The sequence below is a fragment of the Canis lupus genome, chromosome X, assembly GCF_003254725.2.
Source record: "Canis lupus dingo isolate Sandy chromosome X, ASM325472v2, whole genome shotgun sequence".
Taxonomy (NCBI): Eukaryota; Metazoa; Chordata; class Mammalia; order Carnivora; family Canidae; genus Canis; species Canis lupus.
The window spans coordinates 52,491,976-52,511,894 of record NC_064281.1 but is presented as its reverse complement, the minus strand read 5'-3'; the positions used below and the strand labels follow the sequence as shown (position 1 = coordinate 52,511,894).

Sequence of the window (19,919 nt, the reverse complement as noted above, 5' to 3'; positions counted from 1 at the left end):
GAATGTGGGTATGTAGTACGAGTCAAGCTTCTTTTTTTCTGTGAAATGTTGCTAGAATTTCTCTATACACAAAATGGCCTTTTGTTTCACATAAGCCATATTCCATCTCTTTCTTTGTATCACTGCTGACAGGCAACTCAGAGGTTAATATTTCCTCCTTTTTCAGTTAAACCCTAGCTCCGTTCCAAGACAATGGCACTATTCTCAGCCACCCACTGCTACCCACTTAAGCATATTTTTCTATTTACTATAGAGTATATTCTCTTTTGTTCACATTAATGTAATCTTGGTATAATCTAAATGAAAGTATGGAGAACATAATTTGGAGACGTGCTTCAAAACTGTTTCCCTATTGCAGGGGATGGCTGGAGAGCTTGGAGGGAGTAGGGAGACACTTTCCTGTTTGAACTGGCACCAGGGTTTAAGTACTTACTTTCTCTACCTTGAAGGAAATGAAAGCTCTAGTTATAAGAAACACAACTGAGCTCATTTTCTTTCCCTAGGGATCAAGACAGAGGGATTGTACCGTACTGTGGGCAGCAACATTCAGGTTCAGAAGCTACTGAATGCCTTTTTTGGTAACAATTTTAATTTCATAATTTGTATTGGAAATTGTGTATTAAAAAGAAATGTGACTATAAGAGAAAAGAGACATTGTTTTAAAAGGTTGTAGAGTATTTAACAATATTTTCAAGGGAAAATGTACACATATTGCCTACCCTGGGTCAAAGACAATCTTGTCTTGAAACAACTAGCATCTCTCTTTCTCCACATCATATTGACACCTCAGAACCTTTGCAAACTGGCTTCTACCCCAACCTCTCCACTGGAACTACTTTCAGTAGGCTTTGAAGGTATCATCTGTGAAATCCAATGGACAATTTTCAGAAGCTATCTTGCTTGATCTCCTTGTTGACTACTCCCTTCTTTTTGAAACTTTCTGTGTGACTTCTGTGACTCAACCTCTTGTGATTTTCTAAAATCTTGTATTAAATCTTTCAAGTGACTCTATTGACAGATCCTTTTTCTTCTTACCATCTTCTAAATCTTGGCTGGATACTTTCCAGCATTCCACCTTTGCCACCCTTTGCTGCTTCCTCAAAATGTATTCCTAATGAATAAATATTGAATAAATATTAGCCTAGTTATGGATCACATTTTTCCCTTTTTGAACATCTAATAATTGTTTAAAGGTTTTATTTTAATTCCAGCTAGTTAATATACAGTGTGATAGTAGTTTCCTGTGTATAATGTAGTGATTCAGCACTTCCATTCAACACCAATTGCTCTTCACAAGTACACTCCCTAATCCCTATTACATGTTTCATCCCCCCAACTCCCCTCTGATAACCATCACTTTGTACTCTATAGTTAAGAGTCTATTCTTGGTTTGACTCTCTCTTTTTTCCATATATATATATGGAAATATATATATATATTCATTCATCAGTCAATGGACATTTCGGCTCTTTCCATATTCCGGCTTATATTCATAGTGCTGCTATAAACATCAGGATACATTTAGAATTTGAACTAGTATTTTTGTATTCTTGGAAGAAATACCCAGTAGTGCAATTTCTGGATCATAGGGCAGTTCTGTTTTTAACTTTCTGAGGAACCTCCACACAGTTTTCCAAAGTGGCTGCACCTGTTTGCATTTCCACCAACACTGCAAGAGGGTTCTCCTTTTTCCACATCCTCACTAATGCATGTTTCTTGTGTTGTTAATTTTAGACTTTCTGACAGGTGTGAAGTGACATCTCATCTCATTTTCGTTTTCATGAGGAGCTGAAGTTGGGCATTTTTTCATGTGTCTGTTGGCTGATTGGAAAAATGTCTATTCATATCTTCTGCCAATTTTATAATGATTATTTGTTTTTTGGGGTGTTCAGTTTTAAAAGTTCTACTTTTAAAGATTATCAACTACTATTTATTTTATTTATTTTTTTATTGGAGTTCAATTTGCCAGCATATAGCATAACACCCAGTGCTCATCCTATCAAGTGCCCCACACAGTGCCCATCACCCAGTCACCCCAACCCTCCGCCCACCTCCCTTTATACCACCCCTTGTTCATTTCCCAGAGTTAGGTGTGTTTCATGTTCTGTTGCCCTCACTGATATTTCCCATTCTCCCTTCTTTCCCCTTTATTCCCTTTCACTATTTTTTATATTCCCCAAATGAATGAGATCATATAATGTTTGTCCTTCTTGATTGACTTACTTCTCTCAGCATAATACCCTCCAGTTCCATCCATGTTGAAGGAAATTGTGGGTGTTTGTCATTTCTAATGGCTGAGTAATATTTCATTGTATACATAGACCACATCTTCTTTATCCACTCATCATTTGATGGACACTGAGGCTCCTTCCATAGTTTGACTATTGTGGACATTGCTGCTATAAACATCGGGGTTCAGGTGTTCCGGCATTTCACTGCATCTGTATCTTTACGATAAATCCCCAGCAGTGCAATTGGTGGGTTATAGGACAGTTCTATTTTTATTGATTTTATGGATTTCATTTATTTATTTATTCATGAGAGAGAGAGAGAGAGAGAGGCAGAGACACAGGCAGAGGTTGAAGCAGACTCCATGCAGGGAGCCTGACGTGGGACTCGATTCTGGGTCTCTAGGATCACACCCTGGGCTGAAGATGCCACTAAACCACTGGGCCACAAGGGCTGCCTGAGAGATCTATTTTTAACTCTTTGAGGAACCTCCACACAGTTTTCCAGAGTGGCTATACCAGGTCATATTCCCCCCAACAGTGCAAGAGGGTTCCCCTTTCTCCACATCCTCTCTAACATTTGTTGTTAACTGTCTTGAGAATTTTCACCATTTTGCCCATTTCACGATTCGATTGTTTGTTTCTTTGCTGCTGAGTATAATAAGTTCTTTATAGATCTTGGATACTAGCCCTTTATCTGATTAGTCATTTACAAATGTCTTCTCCCATTCTGTAGATTGTCTTTTAGTTTTGTTGACTGTTTCTTTTGCTGTGCAGAAGCTTTTTATCTTGATGATGTCCTAATAATTCATTTTTGCTTTTGTTTCCCTTGCCTTCATAGATGTAACTTGCAAGAAGTTGCTGCAGCCAAGTTCAAAAAGGGTGCTGCCTCTGTTCTCTAGGATTTTGATGGAATCTTGTCTCACATTTAGATCTTTCATCCATTTTAAGTTTATCTTTGTGTCTAGTGTAAGACAATGATCTAGATTCGTTTTTCTACACATGGCTGTCCAATTTTCCCAGCGCCATTCATTGAAGAGACTGTACTTTTTCCAGGGGATAGTCTTTCCTGCTTTGTCGAATAGTAGTGGACCATACAGTTAAGGGCCCATTTCTGGGTTCTCTATTCTGTTCCACTGATCTATGTGTCTGTTTTTGTACCAGTACCACACTATCTTGATGATTACAGCTTTGTAGTACAGCCTGAAATCTGCATTGTGATGCCTCCAGCTATGGTTTTCTTTTTCAATATTCCCCTGGCTATGCGGGGTTTTTTCTGATTCCACACAAATCTTAAGATGATTTGTTCCAACTCTCTGAAGAAAGTCCATGGTATTTTGATAGGGATTGCATTAAATGTGTAAATTTCCCTGGGTAGCATTGACATTTTCACAATATTAATTCTGCCAATCCATGAGCATGGAATATTTTTTACATCTCTTTGTGTCTTCCTCATTTCTTTCAGGAGTATTCTGTAGTTTTTAGGGTATAGATCCTTTACCTCTTTGGTTAGGTTTATTCCTAGGTATCTTATGCTTTTGGGTGCAATTGTAAATGGGATTGACTCCTTCATTTCTCTTTCTTCAGGCTAATTGTTAGTATACAGAAATGTCACTGATTTCTGGGCATTGATTTTGTATCCTGCTACACTGCCGAATTGCTGTATGAGTTCTAGCAATCTTGGGGTGGAGTCTTTTGGGTTTTCTCCGTACAGTATCCTGTCATCTGCGAAGAGGGAGAGTTTGACTTCTTCTTTGCCCATTTGAATGCCTTTTATTTCTTTTTGTTGCCTGATTGCTGAGGCTAGGACTTCCAGTACTATGTTGAATAGCAGTGGTGAGAGTGGACATCCCTGTCTTGTTCCTGATCTTAGGGGAAAGGCTCCCAGTGCTTCCCCACTGAGAATGATATTTGGAGGAGGAGGAGCAAGATGGCGGAAGAGTAGGGTCCCCAAATCACCTGTCCCCACCAAATTACCTAGATAACCTTCCAATCATCCTGAAAATCTACGAATTCGGCCTGAGATTTAAAGAGAGAACAGCTGGAACGCTACAGTGAGAAGAGTTCGCGCTTTATCAAGGTAGGAAGACGGGGGAAAAAAGAAATAAAGAAACAAAAGGCATCCAAGGGGGAGGGGCCCCAAGAGGAGCCGGGCTAAGGCTGGGGCGAGTGCCCACAGGACAGGAGAGCCCCGTCCGGGAGAAGCAGGAGCTGCACCAACCTTCCCGGCGGAAAGGCGCCCGCAGGGAGTTAGAGCAGGACCCCAGGAGGGCAGGGATGCCCTCAGGCTCCCTGGGACACTAACAGACACCTGCACCCCAGGGAGAGTGCGCCGAGCTCCCTTAGGGCTGCAGCGCACATGGCTGGACCCGGGAGCAGCTCGGAAGGGCTCGGGGGCGGCTCCGCGGAGGGGGCTGTGCGGTCGGGAGCGCGAATCCAACAGCCCAGGCCCGGGAGCACTGGGTGCCAGGACACAGCCCAAGATCTGACCTCCCCCTGGGACAGGCAGAGGCCAGGGGGGCCAGGACAGCAAGAACACTCCTGCCCCAAGCTGGGCAGATCAGCGGCCCTGCCCCCGGAGCATCCAGGCCCTGCAGACTGAGAGCTCCATAGTTACTGGGGGAGCTGATTCCAGATTTCCAGAGCTGTCCTCCACCACTGCGGTTGTTCCTCCTAGGGCCTCACGGGGTAAACAACCCCCACTGAGCCCTGCACCAGGCAGGGGTCAGAGCAGCTCCCCCAAGTGCTAACATCTGAAAATCAGCACAACAGGCCCCTCCCCCAAGAGACCAACTAGGTCGACAAGTTCCAGGGGAAGTCAAGGGACTTAAAGTATACAGAATCAGAAGATACTCCCCTGTGTTTTTTTTTTTTATTTCTGATTGCTTCCCCCACCCTTTTTTCCCCTTTCTTTCTTTTTCTTTCTCTTTTTCTTCTCTTTTTTCCTTTTTTCTTCCTTTTTTCTTTATTCTTTTTCTCTTTTCTTTCCTTATTTCTCTCCTCTCTTTTTCTCCTTTTCCCAATACAACTTGTTTTTGGCCACTCTGCACTGAGCAAAATGACTAGAAGGAAAACCTCACCTCAAAAGAAAGAATCAGAAACAGTCCTCTCTCCCACAGAGTTACAAAATCTGGATTACAATTCAATGACAGAAAGCCATTTCAGAAGCACTATTATACAGCTACTCGTGGCTCTAGAAAAAAGCATAAAGGACTCAAGAGACTTCATGAGTGCAGAATTTAGATCCAATCAGGCAGAAATTAAAAATCAATTGAATAAGATGCAATCCAAACTATAAGTCCTAACGTCAAGGGTTAATGAGGTGGAAGAACGAGTGAGTGACATAGAAGACAAGTTGATGGCAAAGAGGGAAACTGAGGAAAAAAGGAGACAGACAATTAAAAGACCATGAAGACAGATTAAGGGAAATAAACGACAGCCTGAGGAAGAAAAACCTACGTTTAATTGGGGTTCCCGAAGGCGCCAAAAGGGACAGAGGGCCAAAATATGTATGTGAACAAATCATAGCTGAAAACTTTCCTAATCTGGGAAGGGAAACAGGCATTCAGATCCAGAAAATAGAGAGATTCCCCCCCTAAAATCAATAAAAACCGTTCAACACCTCGACATTTAATAGTGAAGCTTGCAAATTCCAAAGATAAAGAGAAGATCCTTAAAGCAGCAAGAGACAAGAAATCCCTGACTTTTATGGGGAGGAGTATTAGGGTAACAGCAGACCTCTCCACAGAGACCTGGCAGGCCAGAAAGGGCTGGCAGGATATATTCAGGGTCCTAAATGAGAAGAACATGCAACCAAGAATACTTTATCCAGCAAGGCTCTCATTCAAAATGGAAGGAGAGATAAAGAGCTTCCAAGACAGGCAGTAACTGAAAGAATATGTGACCTACAAACCAGCTCTGCAAGAAATATTAAGGGGGACTCTTAAAATTCCCCTTTAAGAAGAAGTTGAGTGGAACAATCCACAAAAACAAGGACTAAATAGTTATCATGATGACACTAAACTCATATCTGTAAATAGTAACTGAACGTGAATGGGCTTAATGACCCCATCAAAAGGCGCAGGGTTTCAGACTGGATAAAAAAGCAGGACCCATCTATTTGCTGTCTACAAGAGACTCATTTTAGACAGAAGGACACCTACAGCCTGAAAATAAAAGGTTGGAGAACCATTTACCATTCAAATGGTCCTCAAAAGAAAGCAGGGGTAGCCATCCTTATATCAGATAAAATAAAATTTACCCTGAAGACTGTAGTGAGAGATGAAGAGGGACACTATATCATACTTAAGGATCTTAAAGGATCTATTCAACAATCCTCAATATATATGCCCCGAATGTGGGAGCTGCCAAATATTTAAACCAATTAATAACCAAAGTCAAGAAATACTTAGATAATAATACACTTATACTTGGTGACTTCAATCTAGCTCTTTCTACCCTCAATAGGTCTTCTAAGCACAACAACTCCAAAGAAACGAGAGCTTTAAATGATACACTGGACCACATGTATTTCACAGATATCTACAGAACTTTACATCGAAACTCAACAGAATACACATTCTTCTCAAGTGCACATGGAACTTTCTCCATAATAGACCACATACTGGGTCACAAATCGGGTCTGAACCGATACCAAAAGATTGGGATCGTCCCCTGCATATTCTCAGACCATAATGCCTTGAAATTAGAACTAAATCACAACAAGAAGTTTGGAAGGACCTAAAACACGTGGAGGTTAAGGACCATCCTGCTAAAAGATGAAAGGGTCAACCAGGAAATTAAGGAAGAATTAAAAAGATTCATGGAAACTAATGAGAATGAAGATACAACCGTTCAAAATCTTTGGGATGCAGCAAAAGCATTCCTAAGGGGGAAATACATCGCAATACAAGCATCCATTCAAAAACTGGAAAGAACTCAAATACAAAAGCTAACCTTACACATAAAGGAGCTAGAGAAGAAACAGCAGATGGACCCTACACCCAGCAGAAGAAGAGACTTAATTAAAATTCGAGCAGAACTCAATGAAATCGAGACCAGAAGAACTGTGGAACAGATCAACAGAACCAGGAGTTGGTTCTTTGAAAGAATTAATAAGATAGATAAACCATTAGCCAACCTTATAAAAAGAAGAGAGAGAGGACTCAAATTAATAAAATCATGAATGAGAAAGGAGAGATCACTACCAACACCAAGGAAATACAAATGATTTTAAAAACATATTATGAACAGCTATACGCCAATAAATTAGGCAACCTAGAAGAAATGGACGCATTACTGGAAAGCCACAAACTACCAAAACTGGAACAGGAAGAAACAGAAAACCTGAACAGACCAATAACCAGGGAGGAAATTGAAGCAGTCATCAAGACACAAGACTCCAGGGCCAGATGATGTCCCAGGGGAATTCTATCAAATGTTTAAAGAAGAAATCATACCTCTTCTACTAAAGCTGTTTGGAAAGCTAGAAAGAGATGGAGTACTTCCAAATTCGTTCTATGAGGCCAGCATCACCTTAATTCCAAAACCAGACAAAGACCCCACCAAAAAGGAGAATTACAGACCAATGTCCCTGATGAACATGGATGAAAAAATTCTCAAGAATATATTAGCCAATAGGATCCAATAGTACATTAAGAAAATTATTCACAATGACCAAGTAGGATTTATCCCTGGGACACAAGGCTGGTTCAACACTCGTAAAACAATCAATGTGATTCATCATATCCGCAAGAGAAAAACCAAGAACCATATGATCCTCTCATTTGATGCAGAGAAAGCATTTGACAAAATACAGCATCCATTCCTGATCAAAACTCTTTAGAGTGTAGGGATAGAGGGAACTTTCCTCGACATCTTAAAAGCCATCTACGAAAAGCCCACAGCAAATATCATTCTCAATGGGGAAGCACTGGGAGCCTTTCCCCTAAGATCAGGAACAAGACAGGGATGTCCACTCTCACCACTGCTATTCAACACAGTATTGGAAGTCCTAGCCTCAGCAATCAGACAACAAAAAGACATTAAAGGCATTCAAATTGGCAAAGAAGAAGTCAAACTCTCCCTCTTTGCCGATGACATGATACTCTACATAGAAAACCCAAAAGCCTCCAACCCAAGATTGCTAGAACTCATAGCAATTTGGTAGCGTGGCAGGATACAAAATCAATGCCCTGAAATCAATGGCATTTCTATACACTAACAATGAGACTGAAGAAAGAGAAATGAAGGAGTCAATCCCATTGACAATTGCACCCAAAAGCATAAGATACCTAGGAATATACCTAACCAAAGAGGTAAAGGATCTATACCCTCAAAACTATAGAACACTTCTGAAAGAAATTGAGGAAGACACAGAGATGGAAAAATATTCCATGCTCATGGATTGGCAGAATTAATATTGTGAAAATGTCAATGTTACCCAGGGCAATTTACACGTTTAATGCAATCCCTATCAAAATACCATGGACTTTCTTCAGAGAGTAGAACAAATTATTTTAAGATTTGTGTGGAATCAGAAAAGACCCCGAATAGCCAGGGGAATTTTAAAAAAGAAAACCGTATCTGGGTGCATCACAATGCCAGATTTCAGGTTGTACTACAAAGCTGTGGTCATCAAGACAGTGTGGTACTGGCACAAAAACAGACACATAGATCAATGGAACAGAATAGAAAACCCAGAAGTGGACCCTGAACTTTATGGTCAACTAATATTCGATAAAGGAGGAAAGACTATCCATTGGAAGAAAAACAGTCTCTTCAATAAATGGTGCTGGGAAAATTGGACATCCACATGCAGAAGAATGAAACTAGACCACTCTCTTGCACCATACACAAAGATAAACTCAAAATGGTTGAAAGATCTAAATGTGAGACAAGATTCCATCAAAATCCTAGAGGAGAACACAGGCAACACCCTTTTTGAACTCGGCCACAGTAACTTCTTGCAAGATACATCCACGAAGACAAAAGAAACAAAAGCAAAAATGAACTATTGGGACTTCATCAAGATAAGAAGCTTTTGCACAGCAAAGGATATAGTCAACAAAAGTAAAAGACAACCTACAGAATGGGAGAAGATATTTGCAAATGGCGTATCAGATAAAGGGCTAGTTTCCAAGATCTCTAAAGAACTTATTAAACTCAACACCAAAGAAACAAACAATCCAATCATGAAATGGGCAAAAGACATGAAGAGAAATCTCATAGAGCAAGACATAGACATGGCCAACATGCACATGAAAATGCTCTGCATCACTTGCCATCAGGGAAATACAAATCAAAACCACAATGAGATACCACCTCACACCAGTGAGAATGGGGAAAATTAACAAGGCAGGAAACAACAAATGTTGGAGAGGATGAAAAGAAAGGGGAACCCTCCTGCACTGTTGGTGGGAATGTGAACTGGTGCAGCCACTCCGGAAAACTGTGTGGAAGTTCCTCAAAGAGTTAAAAATAGACCTGCCCTCCGACCCAGCAATTGCACTGTTGGTGATTTACCCCAAAGATTCAGATGCAATGAAACACCGGGTCACCTGCACCCCGATGTTTCTAGCAGCAATGTCCATAATAGCCAAACTGTGGAAGGAGCCTCTGTGTCCATCGAAAGATGAATGGATAAAGAAGATGTGGTTTATAACAATCAATATTACTCAGCCATTAGAAATGACAAATACCCACCATTTGCTTCAACATGGATGGAACTGTAGGGTATTATGCTGAGTGAAGTAAGTCAATCAGAGTACGACAAACAGTGTATGTTCTCATTCATTTGGGGAATATAAATAATAGTGAAAGGGAATATAAGGGAAGGGAGAAGAAATGTGTGGGAAATATCAGAAAGGGAGACAGAACATAAAGACTCCTAACTCTGGAAACGAACTACGGGTGGTGAAAGGGGAGGATGGCGGGGGGTAGGGGAGAATGGGTGACAGGCACTGAGGGGGACACTTGACGGGATGAGCACTGGGTGTTATTCTGTATGTTGGTAAATTGAACACCAATAAAAAATTAATTTATTAAGAAAAAGAATGATGTTTGCTGTGGGCTTTTCGTAGGTGGCTTTTAAGATATGAGGAATGTTCCTTCTGTCCCTGCACTCTGCAGAGTTTTGATCAAAATAGATGCTGTATTTTGTCCAATGCTTTCTCTGCATCAATTGAGAGGATCATATGGTTCTTATTTTTTCTCTTGTTGATATGATCTATCACATTGATTGCTTTATGAGTGTTGAAGCAGCCTTGCATCCTGGGGATAAATCCCACTTGGTCATGGTGAATAATCTTAATGCACTGTTGGATCCTATTGGATAGTATTTTGTTGAGAATTTTTGCTTGTGTGTTCCTCAGGGATATTGGTCTATATTTCTCCTTTTTGGTGGGGTTTTTGTCTGGGTTGGAATTAAGGTGATGCTGGCCTCATAGAATGAGTTTGAAAGTATTCCTTCTCTTTTTATCTTTCGGAACAGCTTTAGTAGAATAGGTATTGTCTTTTCTTTAAATGTTTGATAGAATTTCCCTGGGAAGCCATCTGGCCCTGGACTTTTGTGTCTTGAGAGGTTTTGGATGACTGCTTCAATTTCCTCCCTGATTATCGGCCTGTTCAGGCTTTCTATTTCTTCCTGTTCTAGTTTTGGTAGTTTGTGGTTTTCCAGAAATGCGTCCATTTCTTCTAGATTGCCTAATTTATTGGTGTACACCTGGTCATTATATGTTTTTAAAATCTTTTGTATTTCCTTTGTATTGATGGTGATCTCTCCTTTTTCATTCGTGCTTATTTGATTCTTTTCTCTTTTGTTTTTAATAAGGCTGGCTAATGGTTTATCTGTTTTATTAATTCTTTCAAAGAACCAACTCCTGGTTTTGTTGGCCTGTTCTACAGATCTGGTCTCTATTTCATTGAGTTCTTCTTGAATCTTTAATACCTCTCTTCTGCTTCTGGGTGTATATTTTATTTGCTTTTTTTCCTCCAGTTCCTTTAGGTTCAAGGTTTGCTTGTGCATTTGAGTTTTTTCCCATTTTTCGAGGTATGTATGTATTGTGATATTTCCCCCTCAGGACTGCTTTTGCTGTATCCCAACAATTTTGAAAGGTTATTGTTGTCCCCAAGATTGCGAATCCAAGAAACCACCAAGGATCCGACACCGATGCAAGCGCATGAGGGTTTATTAGCAATCTCGAGCTTGGGTCCAAGTATACCCGACCCGACGGAGCAGGGACTTGGCCCCCGAAGTGGGTTATAGCTGAGTGTTTTATAGGCTGGTCTAGGGGATTTTCAGAAGATGTGGAGGAATTTCTCAAGTTCTGTTTACATTCTGATATGGGGCTTTCAAGGGCATTGAGCTCTGTTCTCATTCTAGTATGGGAATTTCTATCAAGGGCATGGGCTCTGTTGTCTTTCTGATATGGGATTCTCTGCTGAGGACATTGAGGACATTCTGCAGTTTTTCCCGTAATGTTCAGCTCTTATTCACAGGGGCCTAAGATGGCTGTACTTGTGCTAATGCTAAACTTTAGGTGGGATGGCCTTAATTTTTCTCGGCCTCCACAGTTATATCTTCATTCTCATTAGTTTCCATGAATCTTTTTAATTCTTCTCTAATTTCCTGCTTGACCCTTTCATCTTTTAGCAGGATGGTCTTTAACCTCCATGTATTTGAATTCCTTCCAAATTTCTTCTGTTGATTTAGTTATACTTTCAGAGCATTATGGTCTGAAAATATGCAGGGAACAATCCCAATCTTTTTTTTATTGGTCAAGACCTTTTTTGTGACCCAGTATGTGGTCTATTCTGGAGAAAGTTCCATGTGCACTTGAGAAGAATGTGTATTCAGTTGCGTTTGGATGTAAAGTTCTGTAGATATCTGTGAAATCCATCTGGTCCAGTATATCATTTAAAGCTCTTGTTTCTTTTGAGATATTGTGCTTAGAAAATCTGTCATTTGCAGAACGCACCGTGTTGAAGTCTCCCAGTATAAGTGTATTATTTTCAAAGTATGTCTTAACTTTGGCATTAATTGATTGATATAATTGACAGCTCCCACATTAGGATTTAAATATTCATGATTGTTAGATCCTTTTGTTGGATAGATCCTTTAAGCATGATAGAGTGTCCCTATTCATCTCTTATTATAGTCTGGGATAAGCTTTATCTGCTATGAGGATGGCTACCCCTGCTTTCTTTTGAGGACCATTTGAATGGTAAATGTTTCTCCAACCTTTTATTTTCAGGCTGTAGGTATCCTTAGGTCTAAAATGAGTCTCTTACGGACAGCAAATAGATGGGTCTTGCTTTTTTATCCAGTCTGAAACCCTGTGACTTTTGATGGGATCATTAAACCCATTCACGTTCAGAGTTACTATTGAAAGATATGAATTTAGTGTCATCATAATACCTATTCAGTCCCTGTATTTGTGGATTATTTCTTTGGAATTCCCCTTTCTTTTACAGAGTCCCCCTTAATATTTCTTGCAGAGCTGGTTTGGTGGTCACATATTCTTTCAGTTTCTGCCTATCTTGGAAGCTCTTTATCTCTCCTTCTATTCTGAATGAGAACCTTGCTGGATAGAGTATTCCTGGCTGCATGTTCCTATCATTTAGGACCCTGAATATATCCTGCCATCCCTTTCTGGCCTGCCAGGTCTCTGTGGAGAGGTCTGCTGTGAATCTAATAGTTCTCTCCATATAGTTAGGGATTTCTTGTCTCTTGCTGCTTTAAGGATCTTCTCTTTATCTTTGGAAGTTGCAAGTTTCACTATTACATGTCGAGGTGTTCAATGGTTTTTATTGATTTTGGGGGGAGGGATGTCGCTATCTCCTGGATCTGAATGCCTGTTTCCCTCCCCAGGTTAAGGAAGTTCTCAGCTATCATTTGTTCAAATACACTCTTTAGTCCTCTGTCTCTTTCGGTGCCCTCTGGAACCCCAATTAAATGTAGATTTTTTCCTCCTGAGGCTGTCATTTATTTCCCCTAACCTTTCCTTATGGTCTTTTAATTGTTTTTCTCTTTTTTTTCTCAGCTTCCTTCCTTGCCGTCAACTTGTCTTCTATGTCACTCACTCGTTCTTCTACCCCATTAACCCTTGTCTTTAGGACCTCCACTATGGACTGCATCTCATTTAATTGATTTTTAATTTTGGCCTGATTAGATCTAAATTCTGCAGTCATGAAGTCTCTTGATTCCTTTACGCTTTTTTGCAGAGCTGCCAGTAGCTTTATAATTGTGCTTCTGAATTGGCTTTCTGACATTGAATTGTAATCCATATTCTGTAACTCTGTGGGAGAGAGTTCTGTTTCTGATTCTTTGTTTTGTGGTGAGTTTTTCTTTCTAGTCATTTTGCTTAGTGAAGTATGTCTAAAAACAAGCTGTACTGGGAAAAGGAAGAAAAAAAAGAGACAAAAAAAGAAAAAAAACAACAATCAAAAATATAGCAAGGAGGTGTATCCTCTGGTTCTATATACTGTAAATCCCTCAACTTCCCCAGTAGCTTTCCAACGCTGCTGTGCCAAGAACTTGCGCCTCCGCTGTCCTTCCAGGTGGTCTTTTGGGGGAGGGGCCTGCCGTACTAATTCTCAGGTGTGTGCACCTGGGGGTGCTGCCCCACCCTGTGCCATTTGAAAGGCTCAGTGGGACCTGTTTATCCTGTGAATCCCCTGTTTCCGGGAGGCTTGGCTCAGTCCCAGGTATAGGGTGACACCGGGAGGAACAACCACACTGGCAGCGGCCAGCTCTCCAGCTCTGGAGTCAGCTCCCGTAGTAACTCCTGCAGTCTCCCAGTCTGTGCTGGCCTGGATGCTCTGGCAGCAGGGCGCTGATCTGCACAGCTTGGGGGTGCCTGGCCGCAGGAGGGTCGTCGCTTTCCTGTGCCCTCCCCCCCTCCACCTGTCCTTAGAGGAGCTCAGGATCCTGGTCTGTGTCCCCCAGTTCCCTGTGATCAGAGGCCTTCACCGGTGGAATTGCACTCCTGGTGCATGGCTCCCCAAGGCAGCAGGGCACAACCCCCTCTGCCGGAGTCGCCACCAGAGCTGCTCCTAAGGCCCTTCCTGCACACGCTCCAGCCCTTTACTGGGCTTGGCCCGCGGTGTGTGGCCTGCTCTCCCCCAGGGTTCACTTCCTCTGTTAGTGACCCTGAGAACCTGGAGGCTCCACTGCCCCTCCTGTGATTCTGCCCGAGTTCCAGGCTAAGTGCCTTTCTGTCCGGGAAGAAGCAGGTGCGTTCCTGCTTCTCCAGGTTGGGCTTTCCTGTCCTGGAGGCTTTTGCCTCCGGGCTTTAGCCCGGCTCTTCACAGGGGCCCCTCCCCCACTTGATTCTTATTTATTTGTTTGTTTGTTTGTTTGTTTGTTTAATTCATTCTTTTCTTTTCTTTTTTCTTTTCTTTTCCGTCTTCCTACCTTAGCGCAAACTCTTCTCTCTGTAGCATTCCAGCTGTTCTCTCTTTAAATCTCAGGCGGAATTCGTAGGTTTTCAGGATGATTTGAATGTTATCTAAGTAAGTTGGTGGGGCAGATGAGTTGACCCCTAATCTTCCGCCATCTTGCCCCACCCCCAGTTTTATAAGTTCTTATAGATTCTAGATACTAACCTTTTATCAGACAGGTCTTTTGCAAATATCTTCTCCCATTCCATAGACTGCCTGTTAGTTTTGCTGATCATTTACTTCATTGTGCAGAAGCTTTTTATTTTGATGAAATCCCAATAGTTTATTTTTGCTTTTATTTCCCTTGCCTCAGGAAACATATCTTGTAAGAAATTGCTATGGCTGATATCAAAGAAGTTACAGCTTGTGTTCTCCTCTAGGACTTTGATGCTTTCCTGCCTCACATTTAGGCCTTTAATCTATTTTTAATTTAGTTTTGTATATGGCACAAGATAGCTTTCCGGTTTCATTCTTTTGCATGTAGATTAACAGTTTTAGCAACACCATTCATTGAAGACAGTCTTTTTTCCATTGATATCCTTTCCTGCTCTATTGATGATTAACCATACAGTAGTGGGTCCATTTCTGGGTTTTCTTTTTTGTTCCATTGATCTATGTGTCCGTTTTTATGCAAGTACCATACTATCTTGATCACTAGAGCTTTGTAATACTACTTGAAGTCCAAAATTGTGATGCCTTCAGCTTTTCTTTTCTTTTTCAAGGTTGCTTTGGCTATTCAGGGTCTTTTGTGGCTCCATACAAATTTAAGATTGTTCCAGCTCTGTGAAAAATTCTGTTGGTTTGGGTACTATAGACATTTTAACAATATTTGTTCTTCCAGTCCATGGACATGGGATCTTTTTCCATTTCTTTGTGTCTTCTTCAATTTCTTGCATCAGTGCTTTATAGCTTTCAGAGTATACATCTTTTACCTCTTTGGTTACATTTATTCCTAGGCATGTTATGGTTTTTGGTACAATTGTAAATGGGATTGATTCCTTGATTTCTCTTTCTGCTGCTTCATTGTTGGTCTATACAAATGTAACAGATTTCCATAATTTGTTTCGTAGCCTGCAATTTTACTGAATTTGTTTATCAGTTTTAGCAAGTTTTTGGTGCAGTCTTTCAAGTTTTCTATATAGAGTATCATGTCATCTGCAAATAGTGAACATTTGACTTCTTCCTAGCCAATTTCGATACCTTTTATTTTTCTGTGTTGTCTGACTGCTGTGTCTGGAACCTCCAGTACTATGTTAATATCAGTGGTGATATTGGACATCTCTGTGTTGTTCCCAACTGTAGAAAAAAAAAATTCTCAGTTTTCCCCCATTCAGGATGATATTAACTGTGGGTTTTTCATATATAGCCTTTATTTTGTTTAAGTATGTTCTCTCTAATCTCTAATCCTTTTTAAGGGTTGTTATCATGAATGGATGTTGTACTTTGTCAAATGTATTTTCTGCATCTATTGAAAAGATCATATGGTTCTTATCCTTTCCTTTATTAATGTGGTGTATCATGTTGATTGATTTGTGAATATTGAAACACTTTTAGCCCAGGAATAAATCCCACTTGATTGTGCCAAATGATTCTTTTAATGTAGTGTTGCATTAAATTTTCTAGTATCTTGTTGACAATTTTTACATCTATGTTTATCAGGGATATTTTGGCCTGTCATTCTCTTTTTTAATGGAGTCTTTATCTGCTTTTGGTATCAAGGTAATGCTGGCCTCAAGAATAAATTTGCAAGTTTTCCTTCCTTTTCTAGTTTTTGGAATGGTTTGAGAATAGGTATTAACTCTTCTTCAAATGTTTGGTGGAATTCCCCTGTGAAGCCATCTGCCCCTGGAATTCTATTTGTTGAGAGATTTTTGATTACTGACTAAATTTTTTTGGTGGTTTTTCATCTGTTCAAGTTTTCTATTTCTTCTTGTTTCAGTTCTGGTAGTTTATATGTCTGGAAATATATCCACTTCTTCAAGGCTGTCCAATTTGTAGGCATATGTTTTTATCATAATACTCTCTTATAATTGTCTTTCTGTGATATTGGATTGGTTGTAATTTCTTCTTTCTCATTTGTGATTTTATTTATTTGGTTCATTTCTCTTTTCTTTTTAATAAGCCTGGCTAGGAGTTTATCAATTGTATTTATTTTTTCAAAGAACCAGATCCTGGTTTCATTGTTTCATTCTATTGTTTTTTTTGTTTCTATATCATTTGTTCCTGCCCTAATGGTTATTATTTTCCTTCTGCTGGCCATAGGCTTCATTTATCCCTCTTTTTTCTAGCTTCTTAGGTATAAGGCTAGATTGCATATTTGAGATTTTTCTTGCTTCTTGGGGTAAGCCTATATTGCTATGTACTTTCCTCTTAAGAGGAAACTTTGCAATTTTGATTAAATTCTGAAAATCATGGGTATTGCATGTCTTGATTTTGTTGATTTCTTTTAAAGATTATTAAAATTTGTTTTTTAGATAGTTATTTGTAGATCAGCTTGGTCCATTTCAGACTTCTTTTTAAGCTTGTTGGAACAAATGTTAGGTATCTTTTGCTGGCTAGATTAGCCCTACTAATAAAGTCTGCCTTCTTTTGTCTCTTTACTCTTATTGATTGGAACTTAAATCTTGCTCAACTCTGCATCAATTCTTGAAATTGTTCAGCTTAAAATTCCCTGATATGTCATTAGGTAGCCTCATAGATTTCTTTTAAAGATTATTTATTTATTTTAGATAGAGACAGAGAGACAGAGAGTACACGCAGGGGGAGGAGCAAAGGAGAAGGGAGAGGGTGAGGGAGTGACTCTCAAGCAGACTCCATGCTAAGCCCAGAGCCCAATGTGGGGCTCAATCCCATAACCCTGAGATCATGACCTGAGTCAAAACAGAATCAGAAAGTCTGCTGACTGAGCCGCCCAGATGCTCTCCTAGCCTCACAGATTTTTATCTTGGCCACTCATGGCTTAATATTCAGTGACAGACTCAAGGAGATGCATAGAATTTTTTTTTTAGTTTCTTTATAGTGCTCGCTTTGGCAGCACATATACGATTTATTTCTCTATATAACTCCAACTTTTCTATTACACTGCCTTGCAAATTCCAAATGCCCCAGCCTCTCTCAACTCCTCTCTCAACTCTTGAGTCTTTGTCTCATTACCTAAGCAAGACTTCCATGCTCAGATTAAGCTCTCATTTCCTGTGCTACCATTCAGATAGTCATTTCAGGTAGCAACCTGTGGCAGTGGTAGTAATTATTTTATTCCTTCCTCCTCTTTTCAGAGTCATAATACTCTGCTGTCCATTGTTAAATGACTACAAACAGTTCTTTCTTATATTTTGTCCAATGTTCTAATTGTTACAACAGGAGAGCAAAACTAGTACCATTTACTCCAACATGGCTTAGAGTGGAAGTCTCTCTGTGGGATTTTACTAGCACCTCTGTGCTGATAGCACCCAAAAATCTCTAGTCTAGACATCATCTCATGAGTTCTAAACTCATCTATCCAGTTTCTCACTGGACCTGTGCTTCCCAAACATATTTAGGTCATGGCACATTGGAATGATCATATATGTAGAGCATACTCTGTTAAATGAATAAAACTGATCATGGCAGAGGTAGTAAGCTCCAAAGGCTAAAGGAATCAGAATTGGAATTGTTGCAGGCTCTCTCTGTATGTAGATGTTCCACAGATACTTATATTTGACATGTCCAGAACTAAACTTAATTGTTTCTATCTTTTGCAAACCTGCTGTTCTTCCTTTTGTGAATGATAGTAAATTATCTGATAACCTCGGTTTTCATAAAATGTCAGAAAACAAATTGAGTGTGGAAAGCTGAAGTGTGAATAAAGCACATATTTTTGGTCTTTTCTGTGATGCATAGCTTACTTTCCATTACCCGGCAGGCCTGACAGCCTAACCCTGTTAGTATTTGAGGATGCTACAGCATATAGTAATAGCAGGTGTAGAATTTTTGTATTATAGATTGCATTATTATTGTATTTAGCACTCTACATTCTTGACTTAAAAAAATTCACATTGTCTTATTCCTGGCCATTTACATCCCATTTTTTAAGCTAAGAACACTTTTTTACCTATGAAAGAGCTTACAGCATGGCCCAGAATATTTAGTCTCTGAAAAATTATTGAACTCAGATTAACTGTTTAGAATTCTCTGACTACTATCACTACATTTTTCTACTTAATATATATTAAGCTAAAAATGTACCATGCTTGGCATCCTGCTGATTCTCTTACAGGCTTTTAATAGGACTGAAATGGTTCCCTCAAATCATATGTGGCAATACAGTTTGATTCATATATCATGGAAAGCAGCAGCATTGGCATATTGTATCTATTAAACATCAAGCTCCAAATATCAGTACTTATAGGAATATCTGAAAAGTAGACCAAGAATTTCTGGACATAAATATTTATACATATAATATAAAACAGTGTCAGTTGACTTAATTATACATAAAAGTGGTAATCCCTGATCCTTTCCTCAAATCTAATTCTAGATTTGGTGAGACTTATTCATTTAGCAAATAATTTGAGTAACTACTAAGGGTCAGGCATTCTGCTTAAGGATGTAGATTAGAGTGAACATATCACTTGCCTTTCCTACATTCATGCGACTTGCATTCTATAGGGAAGACTGTCTTTTTGCTAACTTATAATATGTATTTGTGTGGGATGATCTCCCCTCTAAGCTTCTTTTATATTATGTCTTCTGGGAATTCTCACCTCAAAGTTGTCTTGCTTCCTTTCACTCCACCCTGACCTATTCCCACACCATTAGGGGCTGGCTTCCTTGGCCTCATATAGGCTCATCATGATTTATTCCAGGAGGAAGAGCATTCCTCTCCTTTGGCTAGTATAGCATATTTTTCTCTCTTCTTTACTTAAGTCTCATGTTCTATGTCAGTCAAAAGTACACTTCCAGGTATGTTGTTTTTTTTTAAATTAAACAACCTTTAGACTACTTTCTTTTTTTTAAGATTTTATTTATTCATGAGAGGCACAGAGAGAGAGAGAGAGGCAGAGACACAGGCAGAGGGAGAAGCAGGCTCCATGCAGGGAGCCCGATGTGGGACTCGATCCCAGGTCTCCAGGATCACACCCTGGGCTGAAGGCAGCACTAAACCCCTGAGCCACCAGGGCTGCCCAGACGACTTTCTTTATAGCATCTCCTACATCACAGGACTGTGGGCTTTTTTTCTATTGTTTACTAAAAGCTTCCATTCCTTCTCAA

At 39.9% G+C, this 19,919-nt stretch overlaps 1 protein-coding gene across 5 annotated transcripts in view; it reads left to right on the top strand.

The window, feature by feature from the left end:
* Nucleotides 1-19,919, top strand: part of OPHN1 (oligophrenin 1) — a 519,936-nt gene that overhangs the window by 369,832 nt on the left and 130,185 nt on the right. For all 5 annotated transcript variants that reach the window (XM_025466070.3, XM_035711487.2, XM_035711488.2 and 2 more), the window contains one exon: nt 504-578. In XM_025466070.3, coding sequence (XP_025321855.1) covers nt 504-578 — 75 coding nt within the window. The remainder of the gene's footprint in view (nt 1-503; nt 579-19,919) is intronic.